The sequence below is a fragment of the Gouania willdenowi genome, chromosome 10 (genome assembly GCF_900634775.1).
Source record: "Gouania willdenowi chromosome 10, fGouWil2.1, whole genome shotgun sequence".
Taxonomy (NCBI): domain Eukaryota; kingdom Metazoa; phylum Chordata; class Actinopteri; order Blenniiformes; family Gobiesocidae; genus Gouania; species Gouania willdenowi.
The window spans coordinates 28307253-28325292 of NC_041053.1; the positions used below are offsets into that span (position 1 = coordinate 28307253).

General features: G+C 37.3%; 1 protein-coding gene across 3 annotated transcripts in view; it reads right to left on the reverse strand.

Moving 5' to 3' along the window:
- The window catches only part of il1rapl2 (interleukin 1 receptor accessory protein-like 2), a 367898-nt gene that overhangs the window by 287025 nt on the left and 62833 nt on the right, over positions 1 to 18040 (reverse strand). For 2 of the 3 annotated variants that reach the window (XM_028459966.1, XM_028459965.1), the window contains one exon: positions 11114 to 11220. In XM_028459966.1, the coding sequence (XP_028315767.1) occupies positions 11114 to 11201 (88 nt within the window). In that variant the 5' untranslated portion in view covers positions 11202 to 11220. Of the gene's footprint in view, positions 1 to 11113; positions 11222 to 18040 lie in introns of those variants that run through there. The other variant, XM_028459968.1, reaches the window with a different exon arrangement.

The following is an 18040-nucleotide window of genomic DNA, read 5'->3' on the forward strand; positions in this document are numbered from 1 at the left end:
ATGACCTTGAAGTCAAGGAGGGTAAAAGGGGGTCAGTGGGGGGGGGCATAGTGACAGAAACCAAGAGGAATCAAATGGGGAATTTATGTTTAACAGTTCATCCAGACAGAGAGGAGTGAGATGCAGACAGAAAGCCTCACATTTTTACTATTTCAATGCAGTCACCCTAAATGAAATTACTTTCTACAAGTGACAGGCCTGCCCTTCTAAAGCCGATTAGACTATGTGAAAGACAGTAGTGAGAAGGTAGAAAGTGAGGACAGAGGAAGGACACTGCAGACACTACAAAATTTGTGCACACAGGAAACGCGCGCACACACACACACGCGCGCGCACGCACGCACGCACACACACGCACACACACTAACTTATGTTTATAGTGCAAAAAAGTAGGATATACATAAATTAGAAAAACAACAACAGCAGAAAGAAAAACGATGAGTAAATGACAATTGGGTTGGGGGTGTGTCAGTGTGGTTACAGTTCTGTTAGACAGTGGCGTTGAACAGTCTGATGGCAGTGGGGACAAAGGAACGCAAAAGAGGAAACATTAAAAATGCTACAATCTTGACTGCACAATTTCTTATGGTAAATTATTTGCTACTCTTGAGTCATTTGGTTTTTGTTGCATCTATAGTTCTTTTGAGTGAACTGGTTCATCTGAGTCAAGTTTGTTCATCTGGTGTACATGGCAGGAGCCTGTAAGATGACTCATAACATTAATGGTCCAAACATACTCGGGAGGAACGAACATGGAGCAGACTCCACGCGACTGTTCACACTTCTCAAAGCTTTCATCCTTGAGCGCACCTGGAGCGCACTACTGCGTAGTGGTTTTATGTGGAATTTCCTTAAAATCCTACATGTTCCATAATTCTTAGCGCTTCTCTGTAGTCCTTATACTCCTTCTGGGACGTTTTAAAGGTGTCGGTACTTTGGTAGTTCATCGGCCAGTCTCTCCTCAAAGCTCGTCTTCATCTCTTCTCATGCCTCTCTGTTTCTGTAGGTAGTCTACTACATTGTATTGTAATTCTTTTTTAAGTAACTGAGAATACTGTGTTTGAGCTCTGTGTAATTACCCTACCTCTAAAGCTGCTAAACATATCTTTACTCATCGGACAAGTTTATGTTGAGAAATCTCTTTTGATGTTGACCATCCACCTCCATAATACAGTCAGCTTATTCTTGGGTTTAAGTGAAAGTGTATCGATGCAACACAATACAATTTACCCCTAACCACAAGAGGAATTGGATTATTTGTTCTGACTCAGTCAAAACATCTCAAAAAGAGAAACAATTCCTATTTGTTGTTTAAGAGATTAATTGCCATGAAAGACAATTTAATATAACCCTTACCCAGCTTGTAAATAATACAGGTTAAAAAAAAATTGCCCACGAGTGATAAAATTTAACTAGTTCACTTTTTTGTGTCTCCCTCTACTGAATGTTGTGTCCAAATACCTACTGTAAAGCTACCTTCATAAATGTAGGTGTTGTTGCCAGTTTGTCTTGTATATTGTGTTGAGTTGCTCCCCTTGCTTTCCTTCTTATGTTTTATTCATAATGTTCTCTCCTCTAAACTTAACCTGGCCCATGGATACATCGGCTTTTTTTGGTATCAGGATTAAGCGACCTTATTTTGGAAAAAATAAATAAATAAATTTGCAGTTTACTAAATTAAACAGACGACTTCCAAAGGCATTGATTTTAATTGGACAGTTCATGCGATTTGTCAACATGGAGGTAAATGACTGATTTCCACTGTGTATACTAGTGAGACAGAAAACATTTGGCAGCTGGTACCTTTTGCACTCAGCAGAGTGGTATTTTCTCTTATTGAATGTAATCAAACGTGCATGTAGAGGTCATTTCAAGCTAGATGAATCACCTGTACACACACAAAAGCAGTTGCCCAAACAGCCACTTTAGTGGATGAGGGGCAGCAAAAGGGCAGCAGTGAGCGAAAGCAAGAGGGAGAGTGAGAATTGTGCTTTTTTGTGTAAGGATTAAGCATAAAGGGAACAGAATGAATGCCAAGTGGAGAAAAGTCAAGAGGGTGTATTTGTATGACAAAGCCACTCACATTAATTAGCCATGCAGGGAATAAAAGCAAGCTACCAATGAATGGCAAACACAGAATAATGCTTTATAATGTGGCAAAAAGGACTTTTTACAAAGACTTTTCTGTATCACATCTGCATTGACCCTGATTACCATCAACAGATGAGCTAGCCTACCAATACTTTACTGGTATGTGCCAAGAAAGGATTGCAGACTACACTGATGTTGTTCCCAAAAACACAATGTTGGTGGCTTTACCTTTAATTTTGGATCAGTAATAAATGTTTTATTAAACTATACATTTAGTTTTATTTAATCAATTTCTCTATTTGGTCCCTGTCAAAGATACAGTAGTCCCTCGTTTACCGCGGGGGCTACGTTCTAAAAATAACCCGCAATAGGCGAAATCCGCGAAGTAGTCAGCTTTTTTTTTTTTAATTATTATACATGTTTTAAGGCTGTAAAACCTCTCACCACACACTTTATACGCGTTTCTCAGGCATGAATTAACATGTCTCGCTTGTTCAAACACTCTCAAAGTTCAAACCTTCATATATTTTAAAACATAAAACCTTTTTCAAACATACAGCACTTCAGAGTCACACTGATAGCGATCAGACATTCATGCTGAACGCAATCAGTCTTTGTTGACAATCACGTCAGGCCGTCAACACAGACACCGGTCTGTTCACCTTTATAACCAGGACAGGACTAGGAAGGATTAGGCATGGAAGAGAATCATCAAGGAGGTGGTAACAGCAGGTAAAATTTCTCTCTAGAGGATAGCATTAGCTGCTAATCACACCGGCTTTTTTCACTGGTGGTTTATGTTTGTGGGAGGAGAAAAAGGAACGCAGCTCCTCGCTTCAGCACTCAGTGAAACTCACGGAGTTGGATGTGTCGCTGGTGGGTGAACGCAGCATTAACCAATCAGGACACAGAGCACAATGCGCATTCATACGCTGTAAAAAAATGCATCCTAAATTGCAGTGTAAAAAAAATCCACGAAACACCGAGGCCGTGAAAGGTGAACCGAGTTATAGTAAGGGACTACTGTACCGAAATAGAGACATAAAACAAGCATTGAGTTCTGTCAGATTCTGTACACTTGGATGCTTTTGTAAAATCATTATTGGGGAACTAGACTTGGTAAATGTAGGTGGAAAAGCATCAGAAGAACAAGGGAGTCAGATAGAGAAACATGTCTTTGACATCTGGTCTGCTGTGAAGGAAGCAGAGAACCATGATGTAGCTTTACATGTATCAGTGTTATTGATTATGTTAATAAAACTAGTAATCTGATGTCCAGGTCATTTGAAACACCAGCATTAAAATATCTAAGTTAACAGTTCTAATAAGTGCTCAAAATAACTGGAATACTCACAAAAACTGAAAGTACCTTGATTTTTCCACCTCATTACCCCTGCCGTGGTTCCTTACACATCTAGAGCAGTAGCATCTGAACATTTTGATGATATAACTCCTTTATTGCACAGTAAAACATTAAGTATTCTCAGCAAACATCTCCATATGGCAATACAACTGCCCTTGCTCGAACAATTACTACAAACGCATTAAGATAACATGGCAGCTTCACTACAAAGTTATTCCGTGTGCTTTGTTTGGAACCCAGGGGACCCGAGTTTAATTCCCAAGTTGCATTGACTTGCTTTGGCTCCCCTTAAACTAGGAAAAAAGCTGGAATGCTGTTTTACACACCCGCCTACCTATACAATTCTTAAGCCGTTCAAACAGTCATTTCCATTTTTGAAGGAATAGTGATTTAGAATAAAATCAGGTTCAACATTTTCCAACATTCCCAAGTTTGCCAAAACCTCCTTCATCTTAGGGCTGGGCGGTATGACCAAAAATGTATATCACAGTATTGTTCACAGTATATGACTATTTTTTTTTTTTTTTCATGCATAATCAGGTGTTCACAACATTTTCTACTGGTTGAGAATCAGAAAGGTTTTTTTTTGACAAGTACAGTTAAAAAAAACAAAAAAAGAAAAAAACAGCACATGGAATTTGACTTGGTCGTCGGTGCGTGGAACAAAAAACAAAAACACAAAAACACAAGCCAGTGGAAATAATATTAATTGTGATAAAATACAAGTTTGCAACAACAGCCCAATGGCTCTTTGCTGCACTAGCTTAGCTTTAGCATTAGCTTGATTTCTAGCTTTAAATGCTGCATACTGAGTGGTGTGGTGGTTTCTTATGGTGGATAAGGTAGTGTTTTGTTTGCAGCTACATCAGGACTTATTTCCGCATTAGAGGAATTACAAATTGCGATCCTTTGCTTTTTTTCTGTGTATTACTGCCAACATGCTAAGCTAACCGTGCCTCTGTGTCTGTGAGTGTTGTTCTCCTGTAGCAGAGGCATGCGCACGCAGCCACATGCTTACATGCAGCTTCAGAGCTTTCAATTTTGTCTTTCTTATCCATTTACATGTATGATTTACACCGTAACTAACACCAGAGCGCTACTGTTTACCTTCCTATTTAGAAGTACAACGCGTCTGAAACGCGCCGCAGCGCAGCGTTCCGATAGTTGTATAATCAAATGCCCCGATCCGGCAGTATATGTAAAATTAATATAACGATAATATATACCGGTATTCGGTATGAACTGGGTATACCGCCCAGCCCTACTTCATCTGTAGGAAAACCACTGCTGGCATCATAAGTTGTTAAATATGGAACACCTTAAAATGATGACAATTTTTTCCAATTACTTCATATAATTCTTAACAGCCATAATGTAACAACATTGTTTAATGCCATTTCAGTGCCTGGCGCTTGATGTGAGATGACAATGGAAACAAGCAGCCACTGGTCATTCTTTCCATTCATTAGCATTTTAGGCTTTGTAGAGAGAGTAGACAGCCATTAAATTTGAATAAATTGCATTAGCTAACATAAAGAGGTAAAAGAGTAGCAAAAAAGGCTAGTCCAGCTGCATTGATGGGACAGAATAATAACTATATTAATCTAAAAAGTCCAAATTTATCACATCACGTCTGAAATTCCAATAAAAATTTTAAGAGTTCTGATGTCGGACTCATCTGCATCGTTCAGTATCCCAAAGCATCCAAAATGGTCTTCCTGACTCATTCCAGCTGGTGTAGTACAATAGGAGCTTATAAATGTTGAATAGCTCTCATTCTCTGCTCTATTCCCCTTGTTCCCTGCCCCCGCCTGCATTTTACAGAACTGTGAAAAAGTCCTTTGCCAATTTGCCCTCAGCACAGCAAACAACACAAAGAGAAGGAGAGCTGAAATGCACAAACCAACCCAGAAACGTGGCTGATGAGGTCACTGTGCATCATTCATGCAGAGCAGACAGTGTGTGTGACTGAGTATAACCTGTGTTTTTGCACACTGCGGCTGATTCAGCATTAGAAGCATCTCAATACGAGTTTTATTTGAGAAAGAATAAAAACCCCTATACACAGTACTTTTTTTTCCCTGAGTAACAGCTGTCAAGGTCATTAGCTCCAGTAGTGAAATAAGATCATCTAGGGAACAGTTCTGCCTGCGCTAAGTGTACGGTAATTACCTCAACTCCATTAGCTGCACAATATGTGTTTGTTTTTGACACATTATCATATCTTTTTCATGGCCTTTTAAACATTTTAGTGTACCTAAAAATCTTGAGAGAACATGCTAAAAAGTTTGATGGTTACAAATAGTGTTATGACACTTATGCTGAGAAAGGATACATCTCAAGATGAAAATTAAAAAAAAGAGGCTTCCTCTGATCAGCGTTTTGGTTTAGATTATTATAAATGTTAAACAACTAAACTTACACAGATTAAATGCCATTATTGCTCTTTCATGACTGACTCCTACAAAAAAACAGTTTTGTGTTCTAAGAATTTCGCCTAAACAGCAACAGTGAGAATTCTCCACTACAGTGTGAAATTATAAACCAGATTTAAGAAATAAATAAAAGAGCACCCACCTAACAGACAAAGCAGATATGAAGCCCAATGTTATATGTAACAATGTTGTATTGCCTAAAATGAGTTAAACATTCCATTTGAAACGTTATCTTGTCATGACAACATTTGTGGCCAATACAGCGCAGCGTTTCAACAATAAACCCACTCACACTGCAGTTACAAACCCATTAAATATGAAAAAGCACAGTGACAGGGATCTATGACTGTTCAGTTAAAAAAAAGACCAAGGCCTGAAGTACCTGAGCAGATTATTTAGATTAAATAGAAGATCCACGATTGACCAGGATCAGAGATCAAAGACAGCCAGATGCATGGGAAAGATAACCACAAAGCTCAGCCTTTTAACAGTAAGAACAGAGGAAACTGACAGGGTTCAAAAGCAGGAGAATAAATAAAAGGATCTTGACTTTGCCACTCATTGAATTTGCAATGAAATATCTAGTCAGATATAATAGATTCAAGTCAAGGTTATGAGATTTCCAGAATGAATAAAATACTATAAATTACATGAGGTAAAAAATGGAAATTGCATAAAACACATGAATTTGAATGCCATTGCAGAGTGTTTTCCTACTGCCTTTTTGGAAGAAAATAAAAGACAATGTTAAACAACATTCAATCTTGAGTGTTGTGCTGGTCTTAAAGGGATCCTCCACTGTTTTTACAAATGTGGCCTAAAACCTTTGAAATGTTCTTATTAGAAGATCTTTGTTTAACAAAACGCACCATATTCGTTTTATTAACTGGGACTACTTTACCCTGTGCGCCGCCATGTTGAAATGACGTCATTGGAGACGTGATTAGCCCCTTTTAGTCCATTGAGTTCTATAGCAGGTGAAGCAGCTTTTTCAGTCAAAATGACAACTTGTGCTGCTTTGGGTTGCTCTAACAATCAGGAAAAGTTTTAAAAAAAGTTGATGTAAACCTTTTTTGTTTACTGAGAGATTAAAAGTGAAAACATGGCGGCGCACAGGGTAAAGTAGTCCCAGTTTTAAAAGTTAATCAAATTAATATGGTGCAAAATAATGCGTTTTCTTAGGCGTAGATCATCTAATAAGGACATTTCAAAGGTTTTAGGCCACATTTGTAAAAACAGTGGAGGATCCATTTAAGACACTAAAACCACAATACTGCTACATGATGTCTGTTATATCCTTTGTCCTAGTCAACATATCAAAATATAATTTAATTCATTAACTAGGAATGGAAGTAGGAAATGTTGCGAAGGTGCCACAGCTACTGCAAAATCTGAAAGTTTTTATTTATTCATTTATTTATTTATTTACATATGTTAGCATAACAAACAGGGGGAAAAAAAGAAACAAACTAAAGCCTCACTATTTACAGTGTAGTTTCCATGATGACAAATTTAGTTTTTTGTAATGAAACCAAATATAAACAAACTTGTGCTGCAAGTTACTGCAAATGACTCCGGGCTGTATTTACCTTCATTTATTCAAAGTGATTCTCAAATTGTAATAATTTAATCATTCCCCAAATCCAAAGTCAAGTAAACTTTAATTGCACCCTTAAGGTCCATGTGTGTCTTCTTACTATCAACATTCTCCATACCTGACTTTTCATCTTTTCAGTGACCTCATGTTATAGCTATAGTATAGAGTTAATTGTTAATTAATTTTAAGTTATTTTAGGCAGCTGGATATACAGTGGTTTGCATTTTCTCCCCCATGTGTGCATATGTCATCAAAGGTTAAAACTATAAGAATATTTTGTTTCCAAAACCATGCATGTTTTGTTATTGCCAAAAACAAAGTAATAACATATGGTTTATTAGGATGAAAAACATGTAAAAAAGGAGGGCAATGTTATACCCTGGTGAGGGGGCAAATACCAGTGAAAATTATTTTGGAAGAACAACAAAATGAAAAATGAGAGCAAAGCCATTTCGGTTGCACCGTTGCTAAGAGAGTGAACAACTGCTCTGCCAGTGTAAAGGCCTGTAGTTTCTAAGACTACTGTAGATAAATCTAGAAAGACCTATGCATGCTCAGGGAAAACATGTAAACTAGGGGTTGGCATGGCAATAACGCCAACTGCTACTTTACCAAGACATTTCTCAACAGTTGTCAACATACCTTTTGACTTCACTCTGTCCAACTCCTGCAATCTGTTTGTAAACTGGTACTGGGAAAAGTTGCCATCAAATATCGGCCTTCTGAAGCGTCCTAGTCAGTTTTAATGTCTATGTAGCTATGTTGCAGTTGACATTGGACCTCTGAGTGGAGCTGGGTGAAAATTTCCCAACAGGGATCAAATTGTATTACAATCTCTATGCATTTAAAAGTGTAGTTCATCTCAATGACTTGAGTGTTGGTGTGTGTGGAAAACGACTAAAACATGCTTGATTACATATTACCACCGCTGCTCTCTGCTGTGTCGCATTACAGTTTGGACCATTTTGCTGCAGCAGGTGCTGAATCAAAGCCATGCAACACAGCAGGGAAACCCAGACAAGGAAATTGAAGTTCCTATCCATATGGTATCTAGCTACACACACACACACACGAATATCCAGTGAAAAAGGGAAAAGATCTAAAATCCTATCTTTGGCCCACTGTAGCGCTCGCCCACATAAATGTCCGTTTGGCTCTGCTGTGATCACATAATTGCTCTGCGCACACCTCTCCCACACATACACAGAAGGAGAGAATACTTCCAGAGCTTTACACACAAATATAAATATACTCTCAAAACCTGGATAAAATGAAGTGTTCACACACATACATGTATGGTTTTCAGATCAGCCCGATGTGGATTGTTCTCACATGCAGGTATTGCCTTCAAGCACTACACGCTCACATACATGACAAATAAAAAATTAAATCTCCCACCAGCCTTCCCACGCACCGTCAGTGCAATGAAGCAAGTGTGCCAGGGATAAAGATGCACACAATGAAGAAGGTGAGGGAAGATGAAGGGGATCTGACTCTGCACAGAGTGAGAGAAGACTGAATATTCTCAACAGGGAAAAAAAACATCATTGTTTCTTCAGCTTTTTCCACCAGTAAAGTAAAGGTTTAATCAGAGGTGTAAAAAGTACTGGTAAATCTTACTCAAGTAGAAGTACTATTACTTGATTGAAATTGAACTCAAGTACAAGTAAGTCATACATAAAAGACAATTAAATAGTACTCAAAGTAAAAGTTACTAGTTCCTTTAACCCCCCCGTTTATTTTTGGTAATACATCTTGCCACGGTTCCCTTGCATACATTAAACATCTCAGGTATAAACTTAAGAGATTAAATCTTGCACAATTGGAACTTAATTTATTTCCCACAAAGGCATCTGTATAAAATAAAAGGTTTGTCAAAATGTACTGTTATTTTTTTTAATAATATAATATAAAACCAATAAATTCAATTCAAAATTTAAAAAAAAAAAAATCTCAGGTTCTAAGTAGAGCTACATTTATGAACTCTAAAACTGAGAAAATAACCAGAGAAAATAATGCTGTTTTTTCGTCGCAGTGCATTACGTTTAATCTGGTTGGTCGGCTATGATGTGATGCATTCAATTGTTGTTGTCACTTCATTTTTTGTAGTTTCACAATGTCCGTTGATCGTTTTAAAACAAAAAAATAATAATTTACTCTAACGGTTGGGTGTAGAAATGTAACAAATGGACTTAATTTAAAACATACTTAAGTACAAGTAAAAATACTGATTTAGAAATACTCAAAAAAGTAAATTTTTCCCATAAAAGCAACTCAAATACAGTAATGTGAGTACTTGTAATCCGTTATTCACATTTGGGTTTAATGTATATGTGACGTGCAGCACATTTGGATAAGTAATTAATCATCTTAAACCACATCAATCTTGGTTTTGGTTTTTGAGAATGAGTGACAGACAGTTTTTGTAATTAATACTTTAATGTTGGTTTGGCTCAACATCATCGCTCAGTTTTATTAGCCTTAGAAGTTTGCGTCAAAAAAAACTACATTAGGGTAAAAACCCATCTGGCAAGTCTTTAATGTGCTTAAAATATCTTAATTAAGATAAATCTGAGGCCTGAATCTGAATCCATTCTAATGCACAAGAGAAGAAAAATAACGTCTTGAAGAAAGCGTTGACAGTTGACCTTTAGGAAAGCCTGTGTTTTTAAAGAGCCTAATATAGCAATCGCACGTTACGCCGCTGCCCTCTTCCTTGGTCACTGTCAGATCAAGGTGCTAGCTAGCCTGAAGTGCAATCAAAACATTAAAAGGAAAAGATCGAGCTGGTGCATGTACTGTTTACTCGTATCATGGCTTGTAAACAAAACATAAAAAAAACAAGACGCTGGAAGCTTTTTCAGGCTTGTGTCTCATTCTCATTATCCATACATTATGTCTTTCATGAATAATTAATGTAATACAAAACAAAAAATAGCATTTGTTCCTCTTCACTACACTATTTTATAGACTATTAAAGTTCATGAAAGAAATTGGTGAGTAGTGCCCTAAAATTAAATAGCAGTTTATTCTAATGTTTAAAAAACAAGGCAATAAATGCAAGTGCTGCTATTAAATAATACACAATATTGTCACACCATGTGTAGGACTAATACTCCAGTTGTTGACAAAGTAATCAGCCGCAGCAAATCGATAATGAATAAAGGACCATCAGCAAATCTGTCATAAGCCTGCCTGATGGTATACAAAGCACGATGTCAGCATTGATGGCAGTAGTCAGAAACGCTTGTCATTATAACCCATTAACCAGAAGAAGAAACAAGCAATCAAAGAAAGCTTTCAAAAAAGAGGTTGTGCTCTATGGTTGCAAAAGAATCACAACCCAGAGCAATGTGAAGACACATTCAAAGCAGTAGACAATTGAGAAAGAGGTAAAATTGCATGAAGAGTTGTGCTGGGAAAATAAGAAAAAGAAAGCACAAGTGGAGCATGAGAGAACAAGATGTATCAGTATTGAGGAAAGTTTGTCATGCCAAAGAACAGCAGTAAAACAAGACCAAAGAGAACATCGGTAAAAACAAACATCTCAAAATATAAACAGCCTGGGGATGTCTGCAAATTGAAGCAATCATTTCCGACAAAAGAGAAAAAAAAGCTTTATCTTACCTGAGTTCCTCTTGGAGATGTACTTGACATCGTCGCAAGCTCCTGAGGCGAGGAGCATAAACAGGATGAGGAGGTATAAAGTCTTCATATCAATCCTCCACTCGCACCTTGAGGAGACAGAGCAAAGTTTTAGGGTAAGAATCATAATATAATGAATTTAGGAGATGCTGTGCAGACACCTTGACCTCTGAACTACAAAAGGAAATACGGGATCAGTGAAAAACAGCCGTTTCAAACCCACTCCTTTTTAGTTGATTTGAACATTTACTTCAACAGGTCGCATCCCTACACTCGGACCTTTTCAAAGACAAGAAACGTTCCCTGATGACCATGAACTCCCTTTTACCAACAACTTCATCTCCTTCCAAAGAGCTTTGACTTTTCCTTTAAACTAGAGGAACTCTTCCCCAAGATAAGACCAACACCAGAGAAAGGAATACAAGGACTCTAATGACTCGACTTCAACAATATCAACTGCTTAGAAATGGACCTTCTGTGATGTCTAAACCACAATGTTTACACCTTGTCTTGTAGTGTCATGTATTACATTTTAATGCCAGTCATATTACATCCTGGTTTTAGAAATGTCCATTTTGCAATCTGTATTCTAACCAAAGCTCTCTGCAAATCAGAAAATGTTGTCCAGTTCATATAAATCAAGAGTTTTCTTCCACTTTTTCTTTGTTTTTCTTCTTGCAGTACAATCTCTAAGACAATCTCTTGTACAATCTTCTTGCCAGTCTGTAAGTTTAAGTCGTCCTAGAGACTAAATCACGATTGCCATCTTTGCAGTATGATTTTCCGACCAAGTGGTTTAAATTTTCACTGTGTAGTTAAAGTTGTCTATTTTGTTTTTATAGCATAACTTTTACTTTTGTAAACCAAGGTTCTAGTATCAGAGTTTGTTTGATATTGGAAGGCAAACTAAGCCTCCATCTGCAACTACGCATCTTGGCACACGTGCAAAGAAGTCCCAGATCGACCAAGGTAACACATGCACAGCAAACCCTTCAGCTAAAAGTGACTTATCAAATTAAAATCTTCTGATCAACCTTTCCAAGTTACAAATAAACCCCTAATTCCGGTTTGTCTTGTCTTTGCATTTTCCTCACCATTTCATCATCTCCTCATTCCTCTAATTATAAAACATTACAGCAACATGTCTCACACTAATATACTAATTATTAAGGGTGTAACAATACATGTATTTGTATTGAACTGTTTCAGTCCAGGACGTTCAGTTAGGGTACAGGGTTGTGCAGAGGTGAGTTTCCGGAATGGAACGGAAGTTGCGTGTGTTTACTTCCGCCTGCAGCTACATGTGCATGCCCGTACGTCATGGCTAGCGAGAAACAAGAGCTGGAGGACCCTCCCCTGTCGCTAAAGTCTCCTGCTTGGGAACACTTCGGCTTCCGGGTGAAATAAGACCAGTGGATAAAACGAGGGCAGTGTGTCGACATTGTTCAGCTGAGATTGGGTATGTTTCTGGTAACGCCACGAACATGCTAACTCACTTTAAACGGCACCACCCGAGTGCGAATATCAGCCAAAGCTATAACAACTGCCATTGGAGTCTTTATAGCAGCGGATAAAAGCTGTTAAGCTGTGAGGAGCTTATTTTTTTTAAATAATATTTTATGTATTTTTTGTTTGAGAATATTAATATTACCAGGCAGCACTTTACAACAGTAAAGTATTTTTTTTTTTTTTTAAACTTTGTTTTCATATTATGTATAATGTTAAATACATTGTTGGTTTACTAAAGTTTTGAATGAACAAGCACATTAATGTTTTGCATTTATAACTGCCAGCAGATCTGCACTTACTGCAGACAATGTAGACAAGTACATTTTTCTGGCCAAAAATATGAAGGTCTAAACCAAGGGCTAGATACTGGAACTGTGCTGTACTTTTTGTTTGTTAAAAGCTGTTAACAAGCTGTGAGCTTATTTATATAATATTTAATGTATTTTTTGTTTGAGATTATTATTACCAGGCAGCACTTTACAAGTATTGTATTTTTTTTAACTTTATTTTTATATTCTGTATAATGTTAAATACATTGTTGGTTTACTAAAGTTTTGAATGAACAAATTTATGTTTTGCATTTTGTTCCATACTGTACCGAAAATGAACCGAACCGTGACCTCAAAACCGAGGTACGTATCGAACCGTGATTTTTGCGTATCGTTACACCCCTACTAATTATTATTTATCAGTGTTAGAATTTTTTGTCAATTATTCATGTATCTCATTACATACTGCACTTGTATTTTTATCAATATCCACCTTTGTGATAAGATTCTATATTGCACCCTGATTACATCATTAAAGTCCGTGTAAAGCAGAAATAAATTTGTGTTATGAGTTTGTCACACCACAGAAACATGCGTCATTGACCACTGAGCCAAATTTGAAAGATGAAAAAAAAATCACCAAATATATAAAATTAGGTCTAAAAATCATGAAAAAACAAGCACCTTCTCTGCTCTAAAATACTGGGGCCATGTTAGTTAGAGGCACGCCGCGATCGTCCAGCCAAGAGGCTTCAACTTCCTGTAGTGAAGACTGTCAATCAAAGCGAATGCGCATGCGTAAATTGTGCACGGAAACAAGGCCGCGTGTCACAACAGCAAACAGGTATCAGAAATGTCCATCACCAAAAGAATAAAGATGACCCATAGACCTATATCAATGCGACCTTGTTATGTTCCGTGTTGCGTGTGCACAAAAGTAGAGGCGTGGCTTCTGGTAGAGGCAGGGGGAGGAAGTGGAGCTGTTTAGGGAAGGACATTGAGATGTTCGCTTTTAAATTTTCTCTCTCTTTTTATCCTCTGGATATCAGCTTCAAGGTTCTTTTTGCTCATTAGCATAACATATTAGAAATGATGGTGCATAACAAAAGGTAGTGAGTCAGTTTGCTTTAGGGGAAAGGCGACACATTGTACCTAATGTGTACTTTATTGATTTAATGCAGAAATACAGTGTTCTCATACAACACTAAGGTCAGTTAAGAAAGCAGCAGCAGTAATTACTTTGTCTTGTATTATTGCTTAACTTGCCAGTTCATCAGTTAGATACTACAAGTCTTATCACTCTCATGAGAGTAGCTTGAGCTTCTCACGCATTGACATAAAGGCTGCAGCCCTCCTTATTCACACTAAGTGTGGATTTTTTTTTTTATTATTCTTAATGTGATTTGCCCCCAAAAACTCAAAGTGAATTAACAACACATTTCTGGTGTTTTCCTCACTAAAAGTTGTGACAAAACAGAGAATGTTCACTGTGTCGTTTACATTGAAAGAACCGAACTCAGATTAAATCATGTCTCAAATTATGATAAAAATGAAAGAAAAACACTTCTATGCAATCGATTACAGGACTCCACATCTCACAATGCAATGCACAAAAGTTTTCCAATGTTTTCAGTGTTTGTAGTGGAGATGAAAACAAACTTTCAAGCGGTATCTTCAACCTTTTACATCATTTTTTGACCAAATAGTCTTCAATTTATTGCTCTGAGGCCTACACTATGTCTTTACCTGATGATTTTTTTTTTTTTTTTAACTCCAGCAGCTTTAATTAAACAGATGAACAGCTGAACAGATTAAAAACAACCTAAAGAAGCATCAATATTCACTTTACATCAGGGGTCGAGTGCCACTAACCCAGTAGACTTTAAATGTCTCTCTGCTCCAACACTCCTGAATCTAATTAAGTGTCATCAAGCAGCTCTGCAGAAAGTCTGCTGACGGGCCTCGTAGCTCACTGAACAGAACCAATGAATTCAAATAGTTGTTAATAAAATATTTCAGCATTGCTTTTATCTTTTTTTTTATCAAAGCGACTCAGTTTAAAACAACAAAGTGAACTTAACAGACAGTGCTTCAGTATTGGGAAATTAAACACACCTTAAGTATGTGTGCGTGCAGTTACGCTCACTCCAAGCAGACATTGCATTTGCATGCCCACGTACAACTCACGTACGCACTTTTTAAAAAAGAAAAGACTCTGAAAACGTATACTAACTGCGTAACTGTCCCATGGTGTCTCAGTTGTCTTCACTATCTCCCCTGCTGCGCTGCTGTGGTCACCATACTGTTTCTCACACAAACCGACCAACATGACGTGACAAAAAAAAAAATTATAAAAAATTAGATCTGAAATGGCAATAATGTGCACAGCGTTACAAGCTACAGGTTTCTCAAGTCATGTTCTTATTGCATTGTACAATATACAATCTATATCATGTTTTAAAGCAATAAAACAATTTGGACGTGTACAATATGTATCATTAAGAAACAAGAAACATGAAGATGCTTTTGATCAATCGTGCAGCAATGAGAAAAAAGAATGATGACAAAGAATTGAGCTAATAGAAAAACCTGACTTTTACAGATATTAACATAATACTAGAGATATTATTTCAGTGCTAAATGGGTAAGGAATCATTTATGAACATGTTTAACGCTTTAAGTCCCCAATTATAAGAAGGTGTGCACACTTTTGCAACTGCATTCTCTCAGTTTTTTATTTTTACTTCACCTCTCTGAAAGGTTTCAGTTTGTTTTTCAATTGCATTGTACAGGTTATAGGTCACATTAAAGGTGGAAAAGGTTGTGAAATTATTTGTCTTGGTGTCATTTTTTTATATCACAAAAACCTGGCATTTGAACAGAGGTGTGTAGACTTTATATCCACTATATACACTAAATTGAATGCATACTATACTGTATATTCTGTTCTATTGTTTCTACTTTTTTAATTCCAACCTGACACCATATTTTATATTCCAATGAAAACCCTCACACATTTGCCAAGACAGCAGCAGTGATGAGAATATGATTCACCATGACTTCATGCACTTGATTGTAAAACATTACTTCTCCAAGCAAAAGGAAAAGTAACCAGATAAGTGATTATACTGTATAAGCATTTAAAACAGAGATCAATAATTGGTTTCAATGCTTAATGCTCGTTATCCTCACAGGGATGGGGAGCGAGTCAATCCCTCATATATCCTCTCCTCTGTTGGTGTGCTATTCTGTCTGCCACTCTCTGATAATGATATCCCAACAGCTGAGCACAGGGAGATCCAAGCGGGGTCAGACTGTGTGTAACACAAAGTGTCACACATAACATGCTCTCAGAAAAGGTTGGGTTGTGCACTGAAAAGCTTTTATAGAGATAGCGACTGCATTTTGGGGCGTGTGTGTGTCAAATCTCTCCACTCTGAGGTCCCTAGGATATAATCTTATCACAGTGGGGTCTATGGCTTCGTGTCGGTTTGCAAGATGTGAGTACTAAATGCTAAAGTAAGACGAGCAAAACATTGAGATCTAATCTCCTGGTAATTACATTTTCTTTTGATGTCAAACTGCAACATTTTCTTTTGGGCTCTCATAAAGAAACGAAGTTTAATCGAGATGTTAATCATGCAAACTTTTGCGGGGTCAAAAATTGTTTCAAGTTGAAATGAGTCAAAAGCAACACATACACATGCTACTAATTCAAACATGCATCAACACATACACACACACAGATAGAGAGCTATTCTTGTCTTGAAAACACCAGTGTTGAGCCATTAGCCTGCTTGAGCCACACATCCAATATTAAAGACAGCCTCCAGTCCTCTTCTGTCACACTATCAGTCTCTCCCAAACTGCATGAGTCATACTGTTTTGGTTACACAGGCAGTCTGCGTCTTACATGGAGACAAGCTGCCTCGTCATGGTGAAAGATTTGATAGCTTAAATCTCTGCTGGAGGAGAAATATGATGTGTGAGTCTGATGTTTTGCTGTTTTTGGCAAAGCTTCCTCAAAGTAGGTGGATCTTAAACCTTACTGATTACAGGATTACATATTACTACCCTTAATTAGAAAGACTGGGCCACTATAGTCATAGGGTTCTGTGAGAGTTATAGAGCAGAGTAGTTATACATACAGGACAGGACCATGGAACAACTCACTGCTATAACAAGTCACTATGCACTAAAATGCATTGAAGATGACCTCACTATAGAAAATTAGATAGATGGGCATGTCAGATGTTGTCCTGTGGATTTTTCTTCTCCTAAAACAATTTGAAACTTAGCTGAGCCTAGTAAAGGTTTGAACTTATCAAACAGTCCTTCTCTAATAAAATGAATTTCCCTGGACTATCTTGGACCAAAATCATCCTTAGTATTTGTGGTATATTCTTGAAGTACTTAATTACACTAAGCCAGTGGTTCCCATTCTTTTTCTTGTCATCAGACCATTAATATATCACAAATTTTTGGTGACCCCAGAGACTTTATTTCTCTAAAAATGTTTTTAGTTCAAATACAAGGTGACAATATGCACCAGTTCAGATATTTTCATACAGCTTTTTATTTGAAGTACACACACACACACACGAAATGAATATGAATAATGGTTTAAAATATCTGGACTAAAGTGAAATGAAACTTAGAGAAATCAATTACTATAATATGGTCTCCATATGGTTAATTCATTAATTAGTTCCCATTCAGGAGATACTTCAAGTGAATGTAAAAAAATATATATCTGTACTTGAATGGACATGCTATGGAGTATCTTAGCAATTAGTTGTGGACATGAATGTACACTATCTTGTTTTTGATCAGGATAAAGTGAGTACAAAATAAATATACATGACTTGTGTCAAGATACTTTACCCACTTCACAGAAATATACAATGAAATTGGTAGTGCTATACTGACGGTGCAGGAAATAAATGAACAGAAAACACACCAATAAGAACAATCAAAATGATAATGAAAATGTTTGGAAAAACAACAACGTCCAACAACGGCTTATAACCTGGCCCTGGACGAGGGGGCCACGTCCTGGGCAACAGAGGATGAGGAGAGTGGTGCCGTAGGCCCACCAGGAATGGCGGTTAGTGACCTCAGAGGAGCTACT